This window comes from Cetorhinus maximus, chromosome 7 (genome assembly GCF_964194155.1).
Source record: "Cetorhinus maximus chromosome 7, sCetMax3.hap1.1, whole genome shotgun sequence".
NCBI lineage: Eukaryota > Metazoa > Chordata > Chondrichthyes > Lamniformes > Cetorhinidae > Cetorhinus > Cetorhinus maximus.
In genome coordinates this window covers 145,574,381-145,601,880 of record NC_135885.1, presented here as the reverse complement: position 1 = coordinate 145,601,880, position 27,500 = coordinate 145,574,381, and the positions used below count along the sequence as shown (strand labels likewise).

Sequence of the window (27,500 nt, the reverse complement as noted above, 5' to 3'; positions counted from 1 at the left end):
GGATGTGAAGGGATTTGAAAAAGTTGGTGATGAGTTTAAATTCAGTGCCTTAAAGGATTAAAGGTTAAAGTGCACTAGGAGATTGTATAGGTGAATGAGTATAGGGATGATGGGTGAATGGGATAGAATGACAGGCAGCTGCCTTTCCAGCCAGCTGGAGTTTATGGAAGTTGGCGGGGTAGCTATTGGAGAAATGTAAAAGTGACCAAAGCACAGACAAATGTTTCATCTGCTAGTGAGGAAGAGGTAGGGGCAGAGGTGAGTGAGGCTACACAGGTAATGTTACAGAGGTGGGTAACGTTACAGAGGTGGGTAACGTTACAGAGGTAGGTAACGTTACAGAGGTGAATAGTATTTGCAAAGATTTGTGTAAGCTGGGAAAGTGGCCAGGGTAGAGTCAGTAGCAAGAGAGTAACGTTTACAGAGGCTGAAGGTCTTCCCAAAGTTCTGTCGGAGGAAATTCTTTTCTTTAATTCTTTCATGGGACGAGGGCATTGCTGGCTAGGCGAACATTTTATTGCCCGTCTGACTCACTCTCAACCTGAAATCAGGCAGTCGGAATGCACAGAAGGGTGGTCACTGGTACAATTGCTGGGATAGAGATGTAGAGTTGGTGTCAACAGCAGGCATGTGGAAGTTGACCCCATGGCTGTAAGAAGAAACTACAAAAGCGAATCTCCATTGGAAATCCCACTGTCCCAATATCATGGATACATAGGCTAGGGAATGAGAGCAGCATGGCACAAGTCTGTATTGTCTACTTAAACCTTTCTGGTCTGTTTCCCCACTTTTCCTAACTTCCATATTAATCAGATTCAGTTCTCACTCTGTTCCCAGCTCAACCCCTTAACAACTACACTATGTAGTATCTCCCCCTGCTAGAACCAACACTCTCAATACCATACCCACTCCTTTCAAATAAGGCCCAAATACTCGTTTCAGCTGCTCAGACGTGTTAATTATAACCTAGCCAGTGACTGATGATTATCTGCTACTTGTTAACTGTAGATCAATGGGTCACACTCTTGCTTCTAAGTCAGAAATTCCACTCCAGAAACTGGAACACAAAACCTATGTTAGAGTGCAGCGCTGAGGGAGTGCAGCGCTGAGGAGGTGCAGCGCTGAGGGGGCGCAGCGCTGAGGGGGCGCAGCGCTGAGGGGGTGCAGCGCTGAGGAGGTGCAGCGCTGAGGGGGTGCAGCGCTGAGGGGGCGCAGCGCTGAGGAGGTGCAGCGCTGAGGGGGTGCAGCGCTGAGGGGGCGCAGCGCTGAGGGAGTGCAGCGCTGAGGGGGTGCAGCGCTGAGGGAGTGCAGCGCTGAGGGAGTGCAGCGCTGAGGGAGTGCAGCGCTGAGGGGGTGCAGCGCTGAGGGAGTGCAGCGCTGAGGGGGTGCAGCGCTGAGGGAGTGCAGCGCTGAGGGGGTGCAGCGCTGAGGGAGTGCAGCGCTGAGGGAGTGCAGCGCTGAGGGAGTGCAGCGCTGAGGGGGTGCAGCGCTGAGGGAGTGCAGCGCTGAGGGAGTGCAGCGCTGAGGGGGTGCAGCGCTGAGGGAGTGCAGCGCTGAGGGAGTGCAGCGCTGAGGGAGTGCAGCGCTGAGGGGGTGCAGCGCTGAGGGGGTGCAGCGCTGAGGGAGTGCAGCGCTGAGGGAGTGCAGCGCTGAGGAGGTGCAGCGCTGAGGGAGCGCAGCGCTGAGGGAGTTGCCACCTTTTGGATGAGATGTTAAAGCGAGGCCCTCGACTTCCCTCTCAGGAAGATGTAAAAAGATCACCGGACACTATTTTGAAGAAGAGCAGGAGGGTTCAGTCCAGTGTTCCAAATAATATTTATTCCCCAACCAACATCATTAAAAAAAATTATCTGGCCATTTAGCTCATTGCTGTGGGATCTTGCTGTGCACAAATTGGCTGTCATGTTGCAACAGTGACTACACTTCCAAAGCACTTCACAGACTGTAAAGCACTATGAAGTGTCTTGAAAGGCACTCTCGAAATCCTTCTGTTTTAAACTGTCAATTGACAATAATTGCACAATGTGAGGGTTCAGTAGAAGAGTCAGGGGATTAGGAGCCAAGACGTTTGGAACTGTTTGACGATGAGTTCTCACTCAAGTTAATTTCCCATTCTGGGAAGTACAGTTTTCACCCTCTGATTTGTCCTCCTTCCTACACTTCCCTATTTACCCTCCCACTCACCCCTTCGATCCTTGGGAACATGTTGCCCAATTGTGTTAAAAACATGAACAGACAGCTGTTTAAAAACTTGTGATTTTATTTTGGCAGTTAAAAATGCAAGGTGTCCGATTAGTATTCTAGGTAAAGTGTTAACTTACAAGCATTGCAGGAGAATCTGTTCAACTGGCAGGTCTAATGGAGACTCTCCATGGAATTGAACACTTCTCAATCCGTTATCCTTTTGACAGGTCAGGAATACTACTACTATACAATCTATTCAACATTTTTCTAAAACATGATAAACCAATTCTTTCACTAGGACAGTGCTTCTCTTAAAAACAGATACATACTAATGGACAACTCCCTGCAGCTTCTGAGGAATTCTATCTACCTACAATTGTGGTTGTATTTTCATCCCTTTAGATAAAAATGTGCGATTGCAAATGAAGATTTGAGTCCTACTTTCTGTTAAAACTGAAGCAGGAGGCATGGGGTCAGTAAATATTCCACAGCAGAGTGCCTGGGCCCCAAACTCTGCAACGGTCATTAGTAATGGCACTAACAAATTGCCTTTATCACAGTGTATGAATGATGATACATTTAATATCCCTGATGCAGGATACGTCAATGCAAGATTACGCACACTGCTTCAGTCATCGTACTGTGTCAGGTGGGCTGTAGAGGCAGTGCCACCACTGCATACGCTGTTGCTATGGCATACACAATTCCATTAAATGAAAGGGCTTCTAAGACTGCACACACGATACAACAGGAAATGGCACAGAAGTTAAGAGTCTTTTTCCAGGCTGCAGACAACAGTTTTGTCTGAGTGACACAATTTAACAATGCAGGATTCATGGGGACACAGTGCCCTCACATACACACACCCAGGAGTTTGCCAAACGGCACTGAGATGACTGGTGCCAACTGTAGAAGAGAACAGTGCCTAATAGCTTCATGGACCGGACACGGTGGCAATACTGGGCGCATCCTCTCCCTGGAAACAGAATCCTCAACCCAGGAGCGAAGAGGAGCAGTTTGCAGTGCAATTCAGAAAAGTCTGCTGCGTAATGGGTGTCTTTTCAATGTTTGGTTGGGGGGGGGGGTGGTGGTTGGGGGGTCAGCGGGAGTCTGGGGTGAATACTAACTGATATTGACATGTCTAAAGGGTAAACTCACAAGGCTTTACTGAGGCACAGATTCCCCCATCCCTCCATTCCTTGGATGGGACGCATCAGGAATTAAAACCCCACTCTCAGTCCGAGGCTCTGTCTAGTGGTGTTCCCCGAGTTTACCATTGTGCGCTTGCAGCTTGTGAGATTCTATTGCTTCCTTACTTCAATACTCAGCTTGGCTTGGATCCAACAATTCTCAAAACTTTACACTGGAGTTGCTTACAGACTGGTTCACTTTCAATGATCATTGAACTGATCACCTCCCAGAAGCAGTTAAAAAAATAATTGCCTTAAAGGCAAATGGCTAGTCATCTGTCACCGTCAGATGACTAAAAGTGCACACTGTAACTGTTTGTGAAAACATTGTTAAAATCAGAAGGAACGTGTGTAGGTTGAATGCTTCAAATCTGAACGTATCAAACGAATTATCTTCTGCGTTTTAAACCTCATTTTCAGTCTGTGGCCACTAAATATCCAGCACCTTCAGGTATAAAGTAATACTCTTGGCATTCCCAGGTCTTTCTTCAGGCAGTTGGTCACACGGAATTGGTTGAAGATCCTGAGTTTTGAGTTATGTAACACTGAAGAGACTTATCACCAATTGGATGCTCCCTAAAAAAAAAGAGGCACAATTAAAAATGCACCTTTTAAGTACAATTCGTTACACACATGAAATGACAGGGGTGTCTGATCAGAAAATGTTGAAGGTGTTAAGGCAGGTTGATAAGCTGGCTATAAAACACCATATGGGATTTGTAAATAGGAACACTGAATACAAAAACAAGGAAATTATGCTAAACATTTAGGAAACGCTGGTTAGACCTTAGCTGGAGGATCGTATCCAACTGCGGGCACCGCACTTTAGGAAGGATGTCAAGGTCTTGGAGAGGGTGCGGAGGAGTTTGGCCAGAATGGGGCCAGGGATGAGGGAATTCAGTTAACATGGAGAGACTGGAGAAGCTGGGATTGTTCTCCTTGGAGCAGAGAAGGTTAAGAGGAGATTTAATAGAGGTGCTCAAAATCATGAAAGATTTTGATGGAGTAAATAAGGAGAAACTGTTTCCAGTGGCCAGGAGGGTGGGTAACCAGAGGGGGGCAGATTGAAGGTAATTGACAAAAGAATCGGAGGCAAAATTAAGAAACATTTTTTCAATTAAAGGGAGGTGGAAGCAGATTCAATAATAACTTACAAAAGAGAATTGGAGAAATATTTGAAAAGGAATAATAATGCAGGTCTGTGGGAAAAGAGCAAGGGGGTGCGACTAATTGGATAGCTCTTACAAAGAGCTGGCACAGGTACGATGGGCTGAATGGCCTCCTTCCGTGCTGTAGCATTCTATGATTCTACCTGTTCTTTCCCACCCCGGCCATGCCAAGCCATGGTGAAAGTGTGAAGGTTCAGGGAGGGAGAGAAGTGAGTCTTGCCCACTCACCCTCTTTTCTTGGGCTTAACATGGGCATAACCCTAAAAATTAAAGAGACTACCCATGTCTCTGGTGATGCTCCCACATGATTAATGGATCAATGCAGCGATGACAATGTGAGAACAGGATTATTGCAAAGTATTTACAGCACAGAAACAGGCCACTCTGCCCAACTGGCTCCTGCCAATGTTTATGATCCACACGACCCTCCTCCCACCCTATGCATTTTGACACATTTTAAAAGGGGTAGATTATTGCAGGAAGGACCAACTTGAGCAAGTTGTAACACTTACTGGCTGCCATACTTGGTCCTCTTGAACTTATTCTTCGTATATTGAGCATGCTCCAACTCCAGGGTTCGGACTGCAGCTAGAATCTGTTTAGACACTTTATACGTCTCCTGAGGGTCATCGATAATGAACGATGAATATTCCTCCTGCTCCGGACCATCATACACAGACTTACTACCACATGCCTCTGGTAACAAGAATGAAATGGAGGCGATTACTTTGAGAAATAGAACAATAATGACAACTTGCATTTCTACAGCACATCTCAAGACATTATCAGATTCAGTCACAGGAGCAGATATTAGGGTAAGTGACCAAAAACTTGGTCAAACACATAGGTCTTAAGGAGTGATCTAAAAGAGGAGAGAGAAAAGGAGAGGTTTAGGGAGGGAGTTCCAGAGCTTAGGTCCCAGACAGCTGAAGGCACGGCCGCCAATGGTGGAGTGCTGGAAATCAGGATTGTACAAGAGGCCAGAGTTTGATGAGCACAGAGATAACCACTAAACTTAAAGAAAAGTTAGCACAAGCTATTAGTTAAAGCAGCTCCTATTCTACCACTAAGTTCTAAATACTATTAAATCTTAAGTTCAATTCCAGGTTGGGGTTGAGTCAGCTGATAATAGCTGGAGCAATAAATGGGGCACAGCTACTGTGTTCAGTGTCCTTGGGCTAGGGAGGGTGAGGATGAAAATCAGCCTGAGCTCCCTGCTCGAACCTTAGTGAACAGGGCCATCAGGTAAGAAAGGGATGTACCAGCAGCTGACACAGGCTCACTGTACAGGTTCACCCACATGGAGCGTGGAACAGGGCTCCAGCTTTGCGTCTCCCGGACAAAACTTTGGAGAAAATGTTTTTTACAAAGCTGATATCACTCCCCAGCTGTAGTCTAACACCAGGAAATTACCTCTTCACATTGAATTACATTAAGAACATAAGAAATAGGAACAGGAATAGACCATTCGGCCCCTCGAGCCTGCTCCGTCATTCAATAAGATCATGGCTGATCTTCTCGTGGTTCGATTTCCACATTCCCATCTAACCCCGATAACCTTAGATTCCCTTACCTAACAAGAATCAATCTACCCCTGCCTTAAAAATATTCAATGACCCCCCCTCCACCACCTTCTGAGGCAGAGAGTTCAAAGTCTCACAACCCTCTGAGAGAAAAAAATTCTCCTCATCTCTGTCCTAAAAGATCGACCCCCAAATTTAAAACAGTGACCCCCTAGTTCCGGACTTACCCACCAGAGGAAATATCCTTTCCACGTCCACCTTGTCAAGGCCGTTCAGGATCTTGTATACTTCAATCAAATTACCCCTCACTCCTCTAAACTCCAGTGGAAACAAGCCCAGTCTGTCTAACCTTTCCTCATAAGACAACCCACTCATTCCAGGTATCAATACAGTAAACCTCCTCTGACCCGCCCCCAACGCATTTACATCCTTCCTTAAATAAAGAGACCAAAACCGCACAGTATTCGAGGTGTAGTCTCACCAATGCCGTGTATAAGTATAACATCCTTACTTTTATGTTTAATCCCTCTCGTAACAAAGGATAGCATTCCATTAACCTTCTTAATTACTTGCTGTCCCTGCAAACTAACTTTTTGTGACTCATGTACTAGAACACCCAGATCCCTCTGCACCTCAGAATTATGCAGCTGTTCTCCGTTTAAGTAATACTCTGCTTTTTTGTTCTTCCTGCCAGAGTGAACAACTATTTTCCCACATTAAACCCCATTGGCCAGATCTTTGCCCAATCACTCAACCTATCTATATCCATCTGCAACCTCCTCATGTCCTCCATAAAGAATTCACAGCAGTGTCATGCCATTCAGCCCAGCTGGTCAATGCTGGCTAGGTATTTATCCTGCAAAGAAGTTTCCGAACACTCTCCATCTCACGCTATCAGCATATCCTTCTATTCATTTCTCCCTCATATTTATCCAGCTTCCCCTTACATGTACCTTATACTATTCGCCTCAAGAACTCCCTGTGATAGTCAGAGTCACATTCTCACCACTCTCTGGGTAAAGGAGTTTCTCCTGAATTCCTGATTGGATTTATTATTGTGAATCAATAATTCATTTTACACTTTTAATCAATCACTGGTTGTGCACTCTTAATCAATTATTGGTTGTGAAGCAGCTTGGGACATCCTGAAGATAATGATTAGTTGATAGATCAACACAGGGCTCTTTCTAAGTAGTCCCCAAAGCAACAGTTTACAGTGCATGGGTATGGCAGTAACCCAGAGATCTGCTTTAATCCAGCGGATTCCAATGCCACTCAGCAGCTTTAGAATTTTAATTCTGTTTAGAAGGAGGTTTCGTACGCAGTGGGGTAGCATCCCCATCGCTGGGCCAGAAGCTCCGGGTTCAAGTCCCACTTCAGCAATTGATGGCTACAGAAGGTTCTCTTCCGTAATGTGGTCAAGCAAATTGATTATCAACGTTAAATGCTTCCAATATGTCTGATGGCAGGCGGTAAGAGTGGGAGAGTTTCCTGGTCAGCCATACCGCAGAAGGCAATGGCAAACCACTGCAGTACTTTGCTAAGCATCATCGAATGGAAATCCATGGTCGCCAATGCCCTCTTAGGGCATGGTACCTGGAGGAAGGGGAGGAGGGGGATATAAAGAACTGGTCTCAGTAAAAGTTATCCTAAAGCTATTGGGTCATCATAAAAATCCAACTGTTTCACTAATGTCCATTAGGGAAGGAAGTCTGCCATCCTTACCCATTCTGGGTCCATATGTGACTCCAGTCCCACACCAACATGGTTGACTCTTTAATTGGCCTCTCAGTTAGGACAACTATAAGAAGGGCCAATGTCCTGAGAGTGGATAGTAAAACATCTCACTTCCCAGGACCACAAGAGAGCTCCCCTTGTCCTCATCTTCCACCCCAGCAGCCTCTACATTCAGCAGGTCATCCTCTGCCATCTCTTGCATTAGTGTTATCACAGAACATTACTGTAAGAATCTTTGTATACTTCACCTTGCATCTTCTCCAGCTTGGTCCTGTAGTTGTTGTAGAGTGAATATATGTGCTCAGTCTCCCTGTCACCATCCACATCTAGCTGGATGTTAGCTGGCAGGCCACTGCACACAACAAGAAAGACCACTTAAATCGCATAGCATTCTCTTGTTTTTAATCAATTAAGGTTCATTTTGGGCTTAAGAAGCTAAACCTCTACAGATCACTGCCCTCTGCAGGTAAAACACCGAGTCCACTTTTGTACACTTTAGGATAAACGTCAGGGCCTTGGAGAGGGTACCACAGAAATTCACTGAGATGATACCAGTGACAAGAGGCTTCAGCTGTGAACAAAGACTCAAACGTTCCTCTGGCTAGAGTCTAGAACCAGGAGTAATAGTCTCAGGATAAGGGGTCAGTCATTTAGAATTGAGATGAGGAGAAATTTCTTCACTCAGAGGGTTGTGAATCTTTGAAATTCTCTACTCCAGAGGGCTGCACATAGTTGCTGAGTAGATTCAAGACCAATGGATCTCTTGGGCACTTAGGGAGTTCGAGCGATATGGGGATAGGGTGGGAAGGTGGAGTTGAGGTAAAGGATCAACCATGATTTTACTGAATGGCAGAGCAGGCTCGAGGGGCAGAATGGCCCTGCACCCGCTCTTAGGTTCTTAGACGATGAAACTGGAGCTCTTTTCATTAGAGCTCAGAGAGGTTTAGAAGGGGTTTGATGGATAAGTTTTGATAAAGTAAACTGGGGTAAATTAGTTACACTAGTTAGTGAGTCAGTAAGTAGTGGGTATACATTATAGATCAAAGTAACCATCTGGGAGAATTTTTTTTCATGCCGAGGACAGTAGGATATGGAATGCCCATCTAGAAACAGCAAGGGAAACAGAACCCAGAATCTCTTTTAAAAGGGAAGGGGCTGCGATAAAGAAAAAACTTTAAAAGGCATTCCGTGTGACAGGGCAACAAGACTCATGGACAGATCTTTCAAAGAGCCAGGACTGACACGATGGGCCAAATGGCCTCCTTCCGTGCTGCAAAAATCCTCTGATTCTCTGCAAGTAAGGGATACAGGATTGCTGGAATGCACCTCATCATTTACTCCTGGGAACACTCTTTAACTGATGCTCCTGTGTTTTAAGAAACTGTCCATTACGCTCCGTTTTAACACAAGTGCAAAGCGTAACGACTCTTACCCTGTGCACGGAGTACAGCCTGGCGCAGAGTCTGCACTGGCCTTGCAGCATAACCAGTGCCCGTTGAGGTAGGCTGAGGGATGGTACTTGGTCAATCGCTTCTTGTTGCACTGGCTAACTTTAGTCAAGATGTCAATCCAATCTTTTGCTTCCACACAGTTGTTGGCCTGAATGTACAATGCTCTTTCTGGCTGGATTACTTGAAACATCTGAATTAAACAACAGGAAATAATAGTTGAACTCTGGTTTAAACGAGAATCCGACAGATTTAGGCAGTAATCATGTTCCTCGATTTTCCGAAAGTCGACGGGTTGATAGTCTTGGAGCTGTGATTCCGCAAGAGAGGCAGGACATCAATCCTACATCAGCTGCAATTCCCCTCAATTAAACACGGGGAAGGCTGCAGCCATCGTTTTTAGTTATTGCCACAAACTCTTGTGACTTCAGCACCCAGTCCAACCTGCTCCCTGGACACAGTCTTAGTCTGAGCCAGACTGTTTGACCCTGAGCTCAATTTCTGACACCATACCCAATCCATCACCAAAACCCCTACGCGTGGTATGGTGGTACAGTGGTATTGTCACTGGCCTGGTATTCAGGTAATGCTCTGGGGATCCAGGTTCAAATTCCACCATGGCAGATGGGGAAATTTAAATCCAATTAAAAATTTGGAATTTAAAGTCTAATGATGACAATGAAACCATTGTCGATTGTTACAAAGACCCGTCTGGTTCAAAGGGAAGGAAATCTGCTGTCCTTACCTGGTCTGGCCTACATTTGACTCCAGACCCACAGCAATGTGGTTGACTCTTGAAATGCTCTCTGAACAAGGGCAATTAGGGATGGGCAATAAATGCTGGCCTAGCCAGCGATGCCCACATCCCATGAACAAATAAATAATCCACCATCCATACTTCTGTCATCTCCAGACTTGACTACATTGCTCTCCTGACCGGCTTCTCATCTTCCATCCTCCATAAACCTTTGGCTCATCCATTACTCCAATCCCCTCCAGGTCCTGATCTCCCATCACCTCTCTGCTCGCTGACCCGCTCTGGTCCAAGAATGCCCCAATATTAAAATTTTCATCCTTGTTCTCAAATCCCTCTTTGGCCTTTCCCCTGCTCTATCTCTGCCACCTCTCCCAGCCCCATGACTCTCTGAGATCTCTGCGTTCCTCTAATTCTCTTGAGCATCCCCGATTTTAATCATTCCATCATTGGTGGCCATGCCTTCAGCTGCCTGGGGCTCCAAGCTCTGGAATTAGCTCACTAAATCTCTCCCCTTCTCCATCTGTCTGTCTGTCTCTCTCACTCTCTCTCTCCCTTAAGATGCTTCTTAAAACCTATCTCTTTGGCCAAGTTTTTGGTCTCCCATCCCAATATCTCATTCTTTGGTTCATTGTTAATTTTTGTTCAATTTACAGTACTGTGAAACATGCTGGAGTATTTTCCTATATGAAAGGCACTATTTAAATGCAAGTTGTTGTGGTTGTATCTTTGGCCCTTCGTTCTTGACGGCTCAATTATTGGAAACAATCTGCTTCTAACCATCCTATCCCAACCATTCATAGTTTTAACCATTTCTATCTTAGTGTCTGTAACCTCCAATCTCCAACTCTGAGTAACACTTTACATCCCACTCACATTTTTCATTTTGAAAGACTCTTCCTCCAGTTTCTCGACCGCAAGAATATTTTCAATCGGAATATTGTACAATGGCTGGTCACCTGAAAAGAAAATAAGGGAAAAGATTTATTAATTTGGGTCCTTATAGACTGAAAACAAAACCTAATAGAGTGCAGGTCACTCACCGCTCTGGTGAAGCCCTTTGGTTAAGTTCATTAATTAAGTCACAGTCTAATGGAACAAACTTATATAGAATTGCATAGAATGTCCAGCACAGGATCAGGCCATTTGGCCCAGCTGGTCTATTCTGGTGTTTATGCTCCACACGAGCCTCCTCCCACACTACTTCATTTCACCCTATCAGCATAACCTATTATGTTCTCCCTCATGTGTCTATCCAGCTTCCCCTTAAATATATCTATACTGTTCACCTCAACCATTCCCTGTTCCACAAGTTCCACATTCTCTAGGTGAAGAAGTTTCTCTTGAATTCCTGATTGGGTTTATTAGTGACTGTTTTATATTGATGGCTCCCCGGTTCTGATCTCCCCCACAAGTGGAAACACCTTCTCTATGTTGACCCCATTGAAGCCCTTCCTAATGTTAACGACCTCTCTACTCTGGATGTCAGTAAGTGACAGGAGATAGGAGAGTGTGGCAAACTACGGCAGTGGGGGAAGTGCCGGGGGGCAAATGAAGTCACCAGGCGCGAGGGGGGTGGGGGCAGAAACAATGCATGCTGATCTTTACCAGTGAATTTCCATCGCTCAGCATGTTAAAAGACTGCAGCGATAATGAGATTAGCAGGTTTGCGGGTGAAGGGTTGGAGGTTGTTTAAATGACCTAATAATCTGACTAAAGAAAGTGTGCACTTGATTAACAATAGAGGAAGGGCCCTCAGAGCGTGGGGGATGAACACCCAACTGGGAGTAACACAGCCAGGAGGCACAGCAGAGCGAGCGGAACATTATAGACAGTGTGTTGTCCTCACTGGCTATTACTCTCATAGTCTGAAAAAGAAAATGGTGTGACCTGTCACCTTTGTGCTTGTGATAGGTGAACTCGTGGTTGGTGAGACGGAACCATCGTTTCTTAAAGTTCTTGATGCCAAAGCGATTTCTTCCCTGTGCTCTCTTGATCATAAACCTAAGCGGAAAATCATCAGTATCAGCTGGGAAGGTTAGCAAACAAAATCTTTACAGCCACCAAATAAGTAACATTGAATTTTTTTGGTTTCCAGGCCAGTGATGAAGTCACCTGGGAGAAAGTAGTCAAAGAGCTTATTGTTCTCCAAGGGGTCACCTGTCTGACCTGGTGCCTCATTCGGTGGGAACATTTACGGTTTCTCAGCACAAATTCCCAATGGGTGATAGTCCCATTCACGAAACACGTGCTCAGATAATCAGCCCATCAAAAGCCCAGTCCGCACGCTGTAGCTTTTAATCTTCACTGTCTGGCCAGGTAGAGCGGTGCAACGGTTATGCTATTGGTCTAATGATCAAGATGCCTGGTTTAATAATCCAGGGAAAATGAGTTCAAATCCCATCAGGGGCTGTTTGAGAATTTGACGTCAGTTAAAATTTTTTAAAAACTGGGTCTCAGTTAATGGTGTCCATGAAGCTGTTGGATTGTCATAAAAACCCAACTGGTTCACTGATGTCCTTCAGGGAAGGTAACCTGCCCTCCTTACCCAGTCCGGTCTGTATGTGACTCCAGTACCACAACAAAGTGATTGATTCCTATTAACTCCTTCTCTGAATTGACCAGCAAGACACTCAATTGTACAGAACCTGGGTAATTGGGATAAGCAATAAATGGCAGCCTGGCCAATGATGCCCACAACTTACCTCAAAGTGTTGGAGCCACAGCATCATAAGTTCTTCTCATTCAGCCATTGAGCAGAAATTCTCACCCGATACTTGAAGATTATTTTTGAAATTAAAATTCTCACAACCGTTTCAAACTTTGTCCTGTCAATTTTCATACAGCGACTCAGCGATCTGTGCACAGCAATATTTTATAAAAATCCCTCTCTATCTTGGAAAAGACATGTTGCTGAAGTTTATTGTCTGGCACTCATCAGGACAAACACAAGAATGCCAAATTTCAAACAGCCACAACAATTTATGGTACAGGAGAAAAGGATGTTGACTGATGCTGATGGGCGTAAGACAAAAAGCTTCAGCAATATCCAATCTTGGAAAGTATTTAACTCCACATTCATTTGTTAAAATTATAAAAAAAAACTAAAAACAATTGTCCCTAATTATTCTGTGTCACTAACCTCACTGGGAATAAATCCCAATTTTTCTTTTTTTTGTATTAAAATCGGTCAATTTTTCAATACGTATAAACACAACAACTAGTCCAAGACAAGAGCTGAAACACTTTCTCTAGGTTCAAACTACTTTGCAGTCATTAAACGCTGGGACAAGACTCCTTACTGAACTTGCAGAGTCAGTGTGATTGTCCTGTGTACTAAATCTCCTGTTACTTCCAGTCATGAGGTAATAGCGGAATGGGTCAGGATTCTTTGCTCAATTACCAATCTCCAGTTTACAGTACTGCACCAGCATCAGCTTCATCAAGGCACAGAATGGAGAGGAGAATGGGAAAATCCCCTTCTAAAGTTTAAATATATAGAACATATCACAAACATTAAATCCAACTCATAATGGGCAACAGATCTGAACAGGGTTTTCAAAATATTTCTGGAATTATGTTATGCTAATTTTATGTTCCTTCACTGTCGCTGGGTCGAAATCCTGGAACTCCCTCCCTAACCAGCACTGTGGATGCACCTACACCACATGGACTGCAGCGGTTCAAGAAGGCAGCTCACCGCCACCTTCTCAAGGGCAACTAGGGGCGGGCAATAAATGCTGGGCCCAGCCAGCGACGCCCACATCCCGTGAAAGAATTAAATTATAACATTGTCACCCCGAATGCTGTGCAGTTTAAGGAAGAAGTTTGCCTGCTTGGCACCTTGCTGTAGAGTTTGGTTAGGCAAATGACGTTAGTGTCACCCTCAGGCATGCATTGCGAACTGAAGTTTCCTCAGCTTGTCACAAAACCAATAAAGGACAATCTTTGGGGAGCGCAAGGGTTGGCATCCGAGGTTCCCGTTCTCCCCTGTAACTTGGTTGCTCACTGCCTAATGTCCAGATCACTCAGTCCCACTGCAGGGCAGGATCACCGGCTGTTGAGGGCAGAGTGGAATGCCCGCGCCTTAATCTCTGGATCTTTAATCTAACAGGCATTAGAAATGAATGTGCAAGGTCACAAACAGTGACTGGGTTGCCTCTCACCTGCATAAACTGTTACCGTCAACTTTATTTGCAGTAAGTCTTAAAAGTCCTTTCAACTGCAGCCTCAAAGCCAAGTAAGTAGCGACAGACAGAAATAAAATTTGGGTATGTGGAGAGAAAAAGACAACAGCAGAGACTCAGAGGACTAGTTGTAGCAGGAGAGGCCGGGTCTCTTTCCCACAGGAAAGCGAGGGTTAAGGGGCTGACCTGATAGAGACATTTAAAACTATGAAGGGATTCAGTAGGGTAGACTTGAGAAAATGCTTTCACTTGTGGGGAAGACCAAAAATAAATACAAGATAATCATCAGTAAAATGACTGAGACGCAGGAACAGGCCAGGAAACCAATGACTAAGAGCTTCCAGGTTAAAAATGGAAAGGAAACAGAAACAGAACAGGCAGATAAGCAGCCACGTGTGGCCAGACTGTACACTGGTGGGTGGGGAGAGACATGCAGGTCAAGGGTGAGTCACTGAACCCCTGGAATTTTGAAGATTAAAGAGTGATTCAATCAGATTTTTCAAGATATTAAGGGGAACAGACAGGGTAGTTAGAGGCAAAATATTTCTGTTGGTTAGGGAGTCCAGGACTTTGGGGCAGGGTCTAAAACTTAGAGCCAGGCCTTTCTGGAATGAGATTAGGAAACGCTTCAACGAGCGAAGAGTGGTAGAAGTTTGGAACTCTCTTCCACAAATGGCAACTGATGCTAAATTGTCCATTTAAAACTAGGTTTTTGTTAACCAAAGTTATTGAGGGAAATGGGGCAAAGGAGGGTTCATGGAGTTAGGTCACAGTTCACCAGTGGTCTCACTGAATGGCAGAACAGGCTCAAGGGGCTGAATGGCCTCGTCCTGTCCCTAGAATAGTCAAATTGTCCGGATGGCTTTGTTAATTTATTTTAATAATGTGTAGTAATAGGTCATTAGTTGCATCCTCATTTATTTTAGTTCATTTGAAACCGTATTCCAAACTCTGGGCCTTACTTGTATTGGTGAAAACGATTGATTTGCGAAGACCGCAGCTCACTCTCACCCCACAGCTGCTGTGACAACTACTGTCACCCGCTGGCCAGTTGACCTACGTTAAATATTAACATTTTCCCGAAATGAGTTATCAGCTACAAAGAATGTAGGACAGTCAAACTCAGTATGCACTTGGACCTGGGTAGATGTGGGCAGAAATGTTAGGATGGATGAACAATGGAAATAGTTCAACCTTCAGACCACTGGAGAATAGCAGGCCAGAAACAATTTGAAAGTGTAGGAAGATTTAGCAGAGGGTGTTCCAAGTTATGACAGAGTAACTAAGAAGAAACTGTTTCTAGCGGCAGGAGGATCAGTAACCAGAGAACAGGCATTTAAGATCATTGGTAACAGAATCAGGAGGGAGATTAGGAGATTGTTTTTTTTAACACAGCGATTTGTTGTGATCTGGGAGGCGATGCCTGAAAGGGCGATGGAAACAGATTCAACAGAAACTTTCAAAAAGGAACTGGATAAATACCATACTCAAAGAAAAGGGAAAACGTACAGAGCTACAGGGGAAAGAACCAGGGGAGAGTGAGACTAATTGGATATCTTTTTCAAAGAGCCAGCAGATGCACGATGGTCCAAATGGCTTCCTTTTGTACTGTAAGATTCTGCAATCTTTCACCTAACGCGCACTCTACCCCCCACCCGCCCCACCGGAGAGTGCTGTTAAAACTTGAATTAAAAGGTTATATTTTTCACCCCTCTCAGTGATCCTGTCAGGGAGAAGACCGGGGCGCGGTACTGGGTAAGTTGCTCATTCCGAGAGCCGGTGCAGACGTGATGGGCCGAATGGCCTCCCTCTGGGCTGTAACAATTCTGTGAATTCCGTGATTCAGTAACGGTTTTGATGTAAATGTAGCTTTTTGAGTCCACTTTGTATAAATATGAAGTGGTTGCATTTAACAAATCATCAATAGAAGCAGAAGTGACCATGAAATGTCGGATTGTCGTAGAACGCCAACTGGTTCATGAACGCCTCTCCAGGGAAGGAAGCCTGCCGCCCTTACCCGATCTGTGCCTGTATGTGACTCCAGTCCCACAGCAATGCGGTTGACCATTGACTGGCCGTGCAAGAGGCTCAGTTGTGTCAAGAAGGTGGCTGACCACCATCGTCTCAGGGGCAACCAGGGAATGGACAATAAATGTGGCCTCGCCCACATCCCAAGAATGAATTTTAAAAATATATACACAACATGATATTCTAGTTTTCTTGTGTATTTGATCATTAGACATAAATATCTTCCTTTGATGCTAAAATTGACAGGCCCAACAAAAACCTAACTAACCACGACGATGATTACAGTGTAAGAAATAAAAGTTGAGGGGACGATATGAAGGCAGTAAACGTGTTGTATAAGAATATGGGACAATGCAGGAACTCACCCTTCCTTTAACACGATGGGTTGCTCAATGCTTTTGTGGTCCTTCCTTCCAGATGAGGAGATTAAATCTAGGAACTTCATCCAGAGCAGAAATACAGCATTAAGTGACTTGCAGCTGTTCATATAAAGTCCCCACAACCCCCCCTTTCTGTGCCATTATTTAACCCTTTATGTCACACACTAGCCAGAGCAAAACCCATTGATCTGCCCCTCAGACCATAATCATAACTAACTTCTAGCCTTTCCTTAATTTAAGAAGCAATGCTCACCATCAAAAACTGCTTTAAAAATTAATCCTTAGCATCACAGTCATGTTGTTTTGTTCGTACGAGCATATGAAATAGGAGCAGGAGGAGGCTATTCGGCCCCTTGAGCCTGCTCCGTCATTCAATAAGATCGTGGATGGTCTGTCTCTGTTTCAAATTCCACATTCCCACCTACTCCGATAACATTTGTTCCCCTTGCCTAACAAGAATCTCTCTACCTCAAAAATATTCAGTGACCCCGACTCCACCACCTTCTCAGACGGAGAATTCCAAAGTCCCACAACCCTCAGAGGAAAAAAATTCTCCTCATCTCTGGCCTAAAAGGGCGACCCCTAATTTTAAAATAGTGCCCTCCTAGTTCTGGGCTCACCCACAAGAGGAAACATCCTTTCGAATGTCCACCTTGTCAAGACCATTCAGGATCTTGTAAACTTCAATCAAATCACCCCTCACTCCTCTAAACTCCAGTGGAAACAAGCCCAGTCTGTCCAACCTTTCCTCATAAGACAACCCACTCATTCCAGGTATCAATCTAGTAAATCCTCTCTGAACCGCCTCCAATGCATTTACGTCCTCCCTTAAATAAGGAGACTAAAACTACACACAGTATTTGAGGTGCAGTCTCACCAATGCCGTGTATAACCGAAGCATAACATCCTTACTTTTATGTTCAAATCCTCTCATAATAAAGGATAGCATTCCATTAGCCGCCTTAATTGCTGTGCTTTCACTGGGTGAGGATTCTCGTTTATAACCTCTGACAGAAAATCTGGTAATGCTCACAGATCACAGGCAGACTGAGAAGATCCAGATTGGGCCTGGATAGACAAGCAGTCTGAAAGAAACACAAACTCAAACCTAAATCCCAATTACAAACCCAAACCCTTAACCCAAACTCCCTAAGCGTAAAGGCAATCACAAACTCAAACCCTAATTATAAATCTGCACATAATTCCAAACCTAAAATATAACACAAACACAGAGCCTAATACATCTCCAACAGTAAAAGCAAAAAGACTCTGCTCGCTGCTGGAAAAGATCATCTTCCTTCAACCATTGGGAAGAATGTGTGAATTTGCACACAGCAAGATCCCAATGGCAGCAATGAGATACATGACCAGAGAATCTCTTGGTTGAAGATAACTATTGGCTGAGGCACAGGGGTGAACTTCCCTGAACTCTCTGAAATAGCTGCATGGGGTCCTCCCCACCCGCCTGAAAGGACAGGTGGGGGCCTCAGTTTGACACCCCATCCAGGAAGTCTTTACAGTGTCCCTGTGAGTCCTTGCTATTCCCACTGCACGGGGAAAATGTGAATGAGGGAATGCTTATCAACAAAAGAAACTTACATTTCTTACAGCCTCTGTATATTTCTGTTCATTAAAGTGCTCGTAGAATGTGGCCATGTAGGATTCTTTGAAGCTTGCCTGCAGATAAAACAAAATAAACAGTAAATTATCTTAAAAAATGGGAAAACAGGATTGAAATGTTTATTAACATGTCCTGCTAATTACCCATGGGAGCTGCTATATTCTATAAAGGGAGTCCTGTCAATGGCCATTGTCCAGCCACAGAGCTGCTTCTCAAATGGTTCCCCCAGTCACATGGTCCTTTTTCTTGTCCCAATGTAGAGAGGGCACACCATCATAGACTGACTTTAACAGTATTTGAAAATTGGACTTTACCTATCAGATTATTAATTAACTCATCAGCCTTTGGCAATTTGCCAAAAGCAGATTTGCCAATTCTCCTCACATAGGGAATGTTTTACACAGAGAAACACCATCAAATATTTTACAGAGAAACCCTATCAGATACTTTCGGATGGTTTTATGGATTCGACTGTGAGCGCAGAGCTTTATCCATTTTGGGAACTGATTGCAGGGGTCAACAGACCATCCCCACCACTCCCCACCCCATCGGGGGTTTCAAATTCAAAGACAGAGTATCTGAGAGAGTGCACTGATTTTGGTATAAGCGTTGGCACTGACAACGTAAATCTGTGCAATCTGATCTTTAACAAACGCTTGGGGAACATTTCGTTTCTTTCATGGAATCGAGGTTAAACCATGAAGCGGATTCAAAGAGATTCCTTCACCCGGAGGGAGCCGTGCTCATAGGGAGGATTGGATAGACAGTTTTGTAGATTATTTCTGAAGTCCGTTCTTGGGATGTGGACGTTGTTGGGATGACTGGAATTTCTTGCTTGTCCCTGGGTCGGGAGCCTTGTCTGACGAAGCTGCTCCCACATTTTCTACTCTTTGTAGCGGTTTTGCTTGGCCACTTCAGGGGGAAGAAAAGAGTCAACGACCTGGCTGTGGGTCTGGAGTCATGTGTAGGCCCAGAATGGGTAAGGACGGCAGGTTTCCTTCCCAAAAGGACATTAGTGAACAAGATGGGTTCTACAACAATCTGACATCTTTGTGGCCACTTTTACGGAGACCAGCTTATTTTCAGAGTCCATTAGCATAACCAGTACACCTTCATATTCCTTCTATTGACTTACACACACACCAAACATATCCCTATTGCGAGCATGGGTTTGGTTAATTGCCCCATTGAGGGTCTTGGACAGTTCAATACGGTCTATTCTTTCATTAGAATACAGAGTAAGCAAATCAGAGGACTTACAGACTTGGATTTGGATAAGCTGCCCAAAGTCTGGATGGTCTTGGATACCAGGGTCAGAGTCCGTGCTGTTAAAGGGTCCTAGAGAAAAAGGAGAACTCATGATCAACATTTCCAAGAGGCAGCAAGCCTGAGCAGCAATAACACTGCCTAATCTCGTAAATGGGGCCCAAGCCATTTGCTCACCATGCAAGCTTAATGCTGAAATCGGGCGCATCAGAGTTATTCTGCAGGATAATGGCTACCCTGACCAGATCATTGCCCACTGTTATCGTAAAAACTCATGAATGGGCCTAAGGCTGCCACTTTCGGACCTAAAAAGTGCCCAGTCTACCTTAGGCTACCCTGGGGAAAGTATCTGAAAGTTTGAGCAACAGGTGAAGCTAGCTGTTTCACGTTGCTACTATGCAGTAGCAACAGGAGTGGTGTTCACCACTGACAGAATGCTGCCGTCAAACCAAAAAGATGTTCTGCCAATCACACACGAGTAATGTGGTCTACGAATTTCAATGTTGGTGTGATGCCAGGTACGTTGGCCGTACATCCCAACGACTGGTGGGTCATTTCAAAAGCACGTCCCTTCAGCTGTTCGCAATAGTGGGTACTGACCATACTCAACCAACCCGTGCTTGCAAAACTCAGGACATAATGTCTAAAGTTAGATGTGATCCCACGATTGGACAGCACTTAATGAACAATCCCGAGTGTGCTAAGAATTACACTAGCCACCAATTTAAGATTATCAGTCTGACTTGCAATGTAGCTCACTGGCTCTTGCTAGAAGATACATATATTCATACACAAGGCCCTATCCTCTGCAGGCAAAAGGAACATGTCCAGGCATTGCATCTTTTTTGAATTAAACTAAAGCCTTGGGGAACAATGCTTCCCTGGTACGTTCCCCACGGCAACGCCTCAACCAATCAGAGTCGACTTGCCAACCAATCAACACCCTTTACTCACACAGTATAAATTGTTACTCCCTTTAAAATTTTGTATTCTTGCGTCTGTCCTGGTGAGTGCAAGAAGAAAAACTTTGACAGCAAGTTCCTTTTTTCAGCAATAAAGTTCTGCACTACCAAACGACACTAACACTATCAATACAAGTCTTCCAATGGGAAGGTGAAGACCTTTGTGTTCATTCTTTTAGTGCCATCAGCTTCCCTCTGATGCTCTATTATTGACCAATCGCAGTGATCAATCTCTATCAATGAGTCTACAGGAGACCCAGACATGAGGGTGAGGAAAACCCCCAGTGATGGAAATCTTTGGGAACCAGAGAGCTGCAGTCACCTGTTCCTCCTGACAGTACTTACCCGCAGTGCGATCGGTGTATTAGGATACGGGTTGAATGTATGTAATATATGAAACGTGGCAGCCAAATTTCACACAGCAAGTCACAATGAGATAAATGACCAAATAATCTGTTTTAGTGCTGTGTTGGTTGAGGGATAAGTAATGGTCAAGGCACTGGGGAGATCTCCCCTGCTCTTCTTTAAAAGAGCGGCCGAGATATCTTTAGTGTCCACCTGAGAGGGGCTTCAGTTAAACATCTCCACTGAAAAACAGCAGCTGTGATCAAATCTCTGGAGTAGAACTCGAACCCATGCCTTTCTGACACAGGGGTCAGAGTGCTACCACTGAGCCACAGTTAGCACCTTGATCCAACAGAATATGAATTAGTTTGTCACAAGTAGCGATCGAAACTAAATGATTTTTTAAAAAAGTTGCTGGATAAATATTGAATAAGTATAAAAGGGCATGAAAAATAGGGTTAGCTTCAGGAGCTGATGTGGCTGTGTGATACCGGTACTGACAGGGTCCTACATGCCATACAGGTCGGTGTGATTGGATAGGTTTCTCATGTGATGGTAACATTTCCATCTCTCTGTTTGTTTGACCTTTTGTACTTTTGTATTTCACAGGGTTCTCCAGAAGGAGTCCTGGCTATTGCATTAGTTCAGCTCCTGGGCGTGTTTGTTCTGCACAGAGTGACAAAGTTCGTGTTTGGTGCTTACCGGGTGGTGAGGGTGAAGTTGGAACAGGTTAGGTGAAAGAATAGCTGGAGCAAAGAACCGCAGGAAGATAAAACTGCTCACAGCCGTGTACCGCACATCAGCATCGCCTAGAAAATCAACAAAGGTTCCAGTTTATGTTCTCAGATTATTATTGCTTGAACTTAACATCAGAAGCTAAAGTACAAGAAACCAACACTGGGGTCATAGTGTTCCATTCGAGAATGCAACACCACTGCCTCAGACATTACCGTCACCTTTACAACATAGCTAGGAAGAGCACCTAATCACACCCCTCAGAACATCCAGGAATGGGCGGGTTGTCTTATGAGGAAAGGCTGGACAGGTTAGGCTTGTATCCGCTGGAGTTTAGAAGAGTGAGAGGCGACTTGATTGAAACCTTTAAGATTCTGAGGGGTCTTGACAGGGTGGATGTGGAGAGGATGTTTCCTCTTGTGGGAGAATCTAGAACGAGGGGGTCACTGTTTAAAAATAAGGGGTTGCTTATTTAAGAGATGAGGAGAAATGTTTTCTCTCAGAGGGTCGTGAGTCTTTGGAACTCTCTTCCTCAAAAGGCAAAGGGCGGAAGGAGAGTCTTTGAATGTTCTTAAGGCAGAGCTGGATAGATTCTTGATAAGCAAGGGGGTGACAGGTTATCAGGGGTAGGCAGGAATGTGGGGTTGAGATTAAATTCAGATCAGCCATGATCTTATTGAATGCGGGCTCGAGGGGCCAAGTGGACCCTTATTCATATCTTCGTATGTATGTTCATATCCCAAAATCATTTATCTCCGGTTAGATTCTCTCTTGTTGGAGATGGTCGTTGCCTGGCATTTGTGAGGCGTGAATGTTACTTGCCACTTGTCAGCCCGAGTCTGGATATTGTCCAGGTCTTGCTGCACTTGGACATGGACTGCTTCAGTATCTGAGGAGTCGCGAATGGTGCTGAACATGGAAGGAGTGAGGATGTGTTGCTTTACCTTGGAATCTCTTGGCAGCGGACTCTCTCAGGGAGAAGAAGATGTCACACATGACTGTGGGACAACTCATGCCTGATTTGGTGATGACGTTGAAAATCCTTTCAACATATTGCCTGAGGTTGTCCTGAAATAAAATCAGCAGCTGGCAATCAAACACTGAGCCCTTATGACATAGAAATCACAGACTGTTAAAAACAACAGGAACTCTTACCATATTACATTCCAGATTTTCACCATCTTTCAGTTTAACTGGGTCAATTTCACAGGGTTTGTGGACTTCACATATCTGAAATAAAGACCAAAAACAAAGGTTTAGAATTCGCCTGGCCCAATATCTACCAGTCAACTTAAATAATGCAAATGAGTCTGTGTAATTCTTATACGGTGCATCAATTTGAGACCAGCTTTCGTTTGCTCAGGAACCATTCACAAACTCTCTGGAAGCCAAAACTGTACAAAATTGGAAATCATTCTGTAAACGGTAAATCATAAAATTCACTCTCCTTTCGACCATCCATTGGATTTACTGCAAACCTCATTAATGTTAGATTCACACGCAGATTTAAATTAAGGCAGAAAAAGGGTTAATTTGTCACAGATTCTTTCACCCAAGTGCTGACTGATGTGTGTGTGTGTGTCAGAAAGAGAGGATGAGAGAACTTGTGTATCTGAGAGTGTGTGTGTGTGAGAGAGTGGAAGAGTGAATGTGTGTGTGATAGAATGTGTCTATGTGCGTGAGAGAGACAGAGAATGTGTATGAGAGAATGTGTGACAGAATGTGTGTGAGAGAGTGTGGGTGAGAGACATTGTAAGTGAGAGAGTGCGAGTGTGAGACAGTGTGTCAGTGTGAGAATGTGTGTGTGAGAGAGTGTGCGCGTGCATGTGTGTTGGTAAGAGAGAGAGTGCGTGGGTGTGTGTGTGTATGTGTGTTTGTGAGAGAGCGTGTGTGTGTGTTTGTATGCCTGTGTGTGTGGGTGTATGGGTGTGTGGGTGTGTGTGTGTGTGTGTGGGTGTGTGTGTGGGGGGGTGTGTGTGTGTGTGTTTGTATGCCTGTATGTGTGTGGGTGTGTGTGGGTGGGGTCTGTTTTCAGTTTGAACTGATTATCCAAACCCTGCCAAGTGCTGCTCACCTCATCGACGATGGGCTTCAGTGTGACCTGCAGGTAATGCCTCCCCGCCAGTTTCATTGTTTCATCGATACACTTGGAGGTTAAGGAGTTCCCTCGGAAGATGGTGTTTGGGTCCCTGAGAAGGAACAATCACATGGTTAACAGGACAGAACACAGTGTCCAGGGAGACAGTGTGTGTGACTGTCTGCTTGCCCCAAGAGGAATCTACCAAGAGACTTATCCATATCTAACATTCTCCTCGCAGCCTCTCACAGGCCTTGCATTGCTCTCACCTCCAACAGCAATATGTTCCTGCTTACAGCAGCTTTGTTTATTCCCAGTATCAGGTCCTCCCATCCTGTTGGGGTCAGGAGGAAGGGGCTGGGTTTTACCAACAGAACAGCCCTGGATCAGGGCGCATTCAGGTACAGCAACCCTGGGTTGGTCTGAAGTCAGTACTACCTTACCCTAGATAGAAAGCAACAACAACTCACATTTAAATAGCGCCTTTAACACAGGAAAAATCCAGAGGCATTTACCAGGAGCAATATTAAACAAAGTTTGAGATATTTGGACAGGTCAAAAGCTCAGTCAAAGAGATAGATTCTAAGGGACGTTTTAAAAGAGAGAGAGAGAGAGAGAGAGAGAGAGAGAGAGAGCGAGAGGTGGAGAGGTTTAGGGAAGGAATTCAAGAGCTTGGGGCCCAGGCAGCTGAAGGCATGGCCGCCAATGCTGGAGCGATGAAGTTCGGGGAATGCGCAAGAGGCTGGAATTAGAGGAGCGCAGAGATCCTGAGAGGATGGCAGGGCTGGAGGGCGGCGCAGAGATAGAGAAGAGTGAGGCCATGGAGGGATTTGAAAACAAGGGTGAGATTTTTTAAAATGGAGGCTCTGCTCTTACACGACAGCGAAGTAAAGACAGAAAGAGGCAGAAAAAACCAGTCTGTGCATTTCTATAAACCGCCCTCGGAATCAGCAAGCTGATTTTTAAAATCTTTTTACTTACAAGGTCCTATTTATTTCAGCGTTTGCAATTGCGCTGATGAAGGGAACGATCTTCCCGTAATGCAGGAAGAGTCTGACCAGGGGGATGGCTGCTTCCTGCTTCTCACGACACACTTCACCCAACACGTGAGCGGCCGACGCAGAAACTGGCTGCAAAGAGTCAAATGGGGATGGAGAAAAACAGCATCAGTGTCCCCTGTCCACAAGAAAACAGTCACTCAATCCTCCCGTCATCACTGGAGCGAGACTGGTCACAACAAGATTCACTTTACCTTAAGTGTGCAATACGGAAGGCACCAAAGGCGGGAATTACTGAGCAGAAGGAGGCCATTCGGTCCATCGCGCCTGTGCTAGCTCACCAGCAAGGAGCTGTCAACTCTAATAACCAATTCCCCGCCCTTCCCCCTCAGTCTTTTCATGTTCAAACGCTGATCTAATTCCCTTTTGAATGATGTGATCGTTGCCCAGGCTGTACTGTTTCCAGGTGCTGCATTAACAAGACACCGACAGGAGAGGGCAGCAGTGCGCTGTACAACTGCACAGTAACACCAGGCAACAGGGGCAGAATTGTCACTTCAAAAGGCTTGAAACGACCCCAAAAGGTGCAACCAGTGGCAGGAGGGCTAATTTCTCAACATGAAATCGATCCCATTCAAAATTCACAACAGTGAACCGCACAGGAATTACATTTACAGCACAGAAACAGGCCATTCGGCCCAACTGGTCCATGCTGGTGTCCATGCTCCACACGACCCTGCGCCCACCCCTCTTCATCTCACCCCATCGCCATATCCTTCCATTCCTTTCTCCCTCATGTGTTTATCCAGCTTCCCCCTTAAATACATCGATTCTAATCACCTCAACTACTCCCTGTGGGAGCGAGTTCCACATTCTCACCGCTCTCTAGGTTTCTCCTGAATTCCCTGTTGGATTTATTAGCCACTGTCTGATATTTATAGCTCCCTTTCTGGTCTCCCTCACAAGTGAAAACATGTTCTGTCCCGTCTCCCCTACAAACCCTATTTTAACCCCCATTGGGTCACCCCTGTTTTCTCTTTTCTAGAGAAAGAGCCTCAGCCTGTTCAATCTTTCCTGACAGTTATAACCCCACAATTCCGGTATTGTCCTTCCTCAATCATTTTTGCACCTTCCCAACACCTCAGTACGGAGACCAGATCTATCCAGAGTCCTCTCGCTGTGGTCTAACCAGATCTGTCCAGAGTCCTCTCGCTGTGGTCTAACCAGACCTGTCCAGAGTCCTCTCGCTGTGGTCTAACCAGACCTGTCCAGAGTCCTCTCGCTGTGATCTAACCAGACCTGTCCAGAGTCCTCTCGCTGTGGTCTAACCAGACCTGTCCAGAGTCCTCTCGCTCTGGTCTAACCAGATCTGTCCAGAGTCCTCCCGCTGTGGTCTAACCAGACCTGTCCAGAGTCCTCTCGCTGTGGTCTAACCAGACCTGTCCAGAGTCCTCTCGCTGTGGTCTAACCAGACCTGTCCAGAGTCCTCTCGCTGTGGTCTAACCAGACCTGTCCAGAGTCCTCCCACTGTGGTCTGACCAGACCTGTCCAGAGTCCTCTCGCTGTGGTCTAACCAGACCTGTCCAGAGTCCTCTCGCTCTGGTCTAACCAGACCTGTCCAGAGTCCTCTCGCTGTGGTCTAACCAAGGGTCAGAATGAATCGAGCTGGTTAAGCTCTCGGGCCTGAGCAGGGTAAAGCTGCACGTTAAAGGGGTTTGGGAGCAGGGTGGGGACTGTGCCGGTGCCGAGCTGTGTAGTGTCGGAGTGTAAATCAGGGGGCAGTGCCCCGGGTAACCAAGGCACCTTCAATTCTTTCCCAGCTCCTTGACCAAAGCTGACTTGTTCCGTTGGGATATTTAATACAAATAACTCAAGAGCCAAGCCTGGTCTTATTTTTTTGTAAAAGGCGGGTGAAATTGGTTAATCAAATGCTCTCTCATTGCCTGGGAAAGAGGCTGGGGACATGCTCGGAGTCAGGGATAGAGAGGGATTGGCTGGTGGGGGAGGGGTGGAGGAAGGTGGGTTGGTTAGGATAGGGGGGAGTGTGGAGTGTGGAATGTGGAGTGGGGAGGGGGGAGTGGGGAGTGGGGAGTGAGGAGGGGGAGTGGGGAGTGGGGAAGGGGGAGTGGGGAGTGGGGAGGGGGGAGTGGGGAGTGGGGAGTGGGGAGTGGGGAGGGGGGAGTGGGGAGTGGGGAGGGGGGAGTGGGGAGTGGGGAGTGGGGAGGGGGGAGTGGGGAGTGGGGAGTGGGGAGTGGGGAGGGGGGAGTGGGGAGTGGGGAGGGGGGAGTGGGGAGGGGGGAGTGGGGAGTGGGGAGTGGGGAGGGGGAAGTGGGGAGGGGGGAGTGGGGAGGGAGGAGTGGGGAGGGGGAGTGGGGGGGAGTGGGGAGTGGGGAGTGAGGAGGGGGAGTGGGGAGTGGGGAAGGGGGAGGGGGGAGGGGGGAGTGGGGAGGGGGAGTGGGGAGGGAGGAGTGGGGAGGGGGGAGTGGGGAGGGGGAGTGGGGAGTGGGGAGTGAGGAGGGGGAGTGGGGAGTGGGGAAGGGGGAGTGGGGAGTGGGGAAGGGGGAGTGGGGAGGGGGGAGGGGGGAGTGGGGAGTGAGGAGGGGAGTGGGGAGTGGGGAAGGGGGAGTGGGGAGTGGGGGAGTGGGGGAGTGGGGAGTGGGGAGGGGAGTGGGGAGTGGGGGAGTGGGGAGTGGGGAGGGGGGAGTGGGGAGTGGGGAGTGGGGAGGGGGGAGTGGGGAGTGGGGAGTGGGGAGTGGGGAGGGGGGAGTGGGGAGGGGGGAGTGGGGAGGGGGAGTGGGGAGTGGGGAGGGGGAAGTGGGGAGGGGGGAGTGGGGAGGGGGAGTGGGGAGGGGAGTGGGGAGGGGGGAGTGGGGAGTGGGGAGTGAGGAGGGGGGAG

General features: G+C 46.2%; 1 protein-coding gene across 1 annotated transcript; it reads right to left on the bottom strand.

The window, feature by feature from the left end:
- Nucleotides 1-2,242: 2,242 nt before the first annotated feature.
- On the bottom strand, nucleotides 2,243-24,732 carry LOC144683059 (ras GTPase-activating protein 3-like). Its single transcript, XM_078546072.1, has 14 exons — nucleotides 24,588-24,732; nucleotides 23,604-23,718; nucleotides 22,685-22,759; nucleotides 22,474-22,597; nucleotides 21,497-21,603; nucleotides 19,482-19,559; nucleotides 18,200-18,277; nucleotides 16,586-16,659; nucleotides 11,903-12,009; nucleotides 10,882-10,964; nucleotides 9,236-9,444; nucleotides 8,052-8,155; nucleotides 5,056-5,239; nucleotides 2,243-3,950 (listed from the first exon to the last, which is right to left on the bottom strand). The coding sequence occupies exons 2-14, from the start codon at nucleotides 23,658-23,660 to the stop codon at nucleotides 3,875-3,877; spliced, it is 1,356 nt and encodes a 451-aa protein (XP_078402198.1). The 5' UTR covers nucleotides 23,661-23,718; nucleotides 24,588-24,732; the 3' UTR covers nucleotides 2,243-3,874.
- Nucleotides 24,733-27,500: the final 2,768 nt, after the last annotated feature.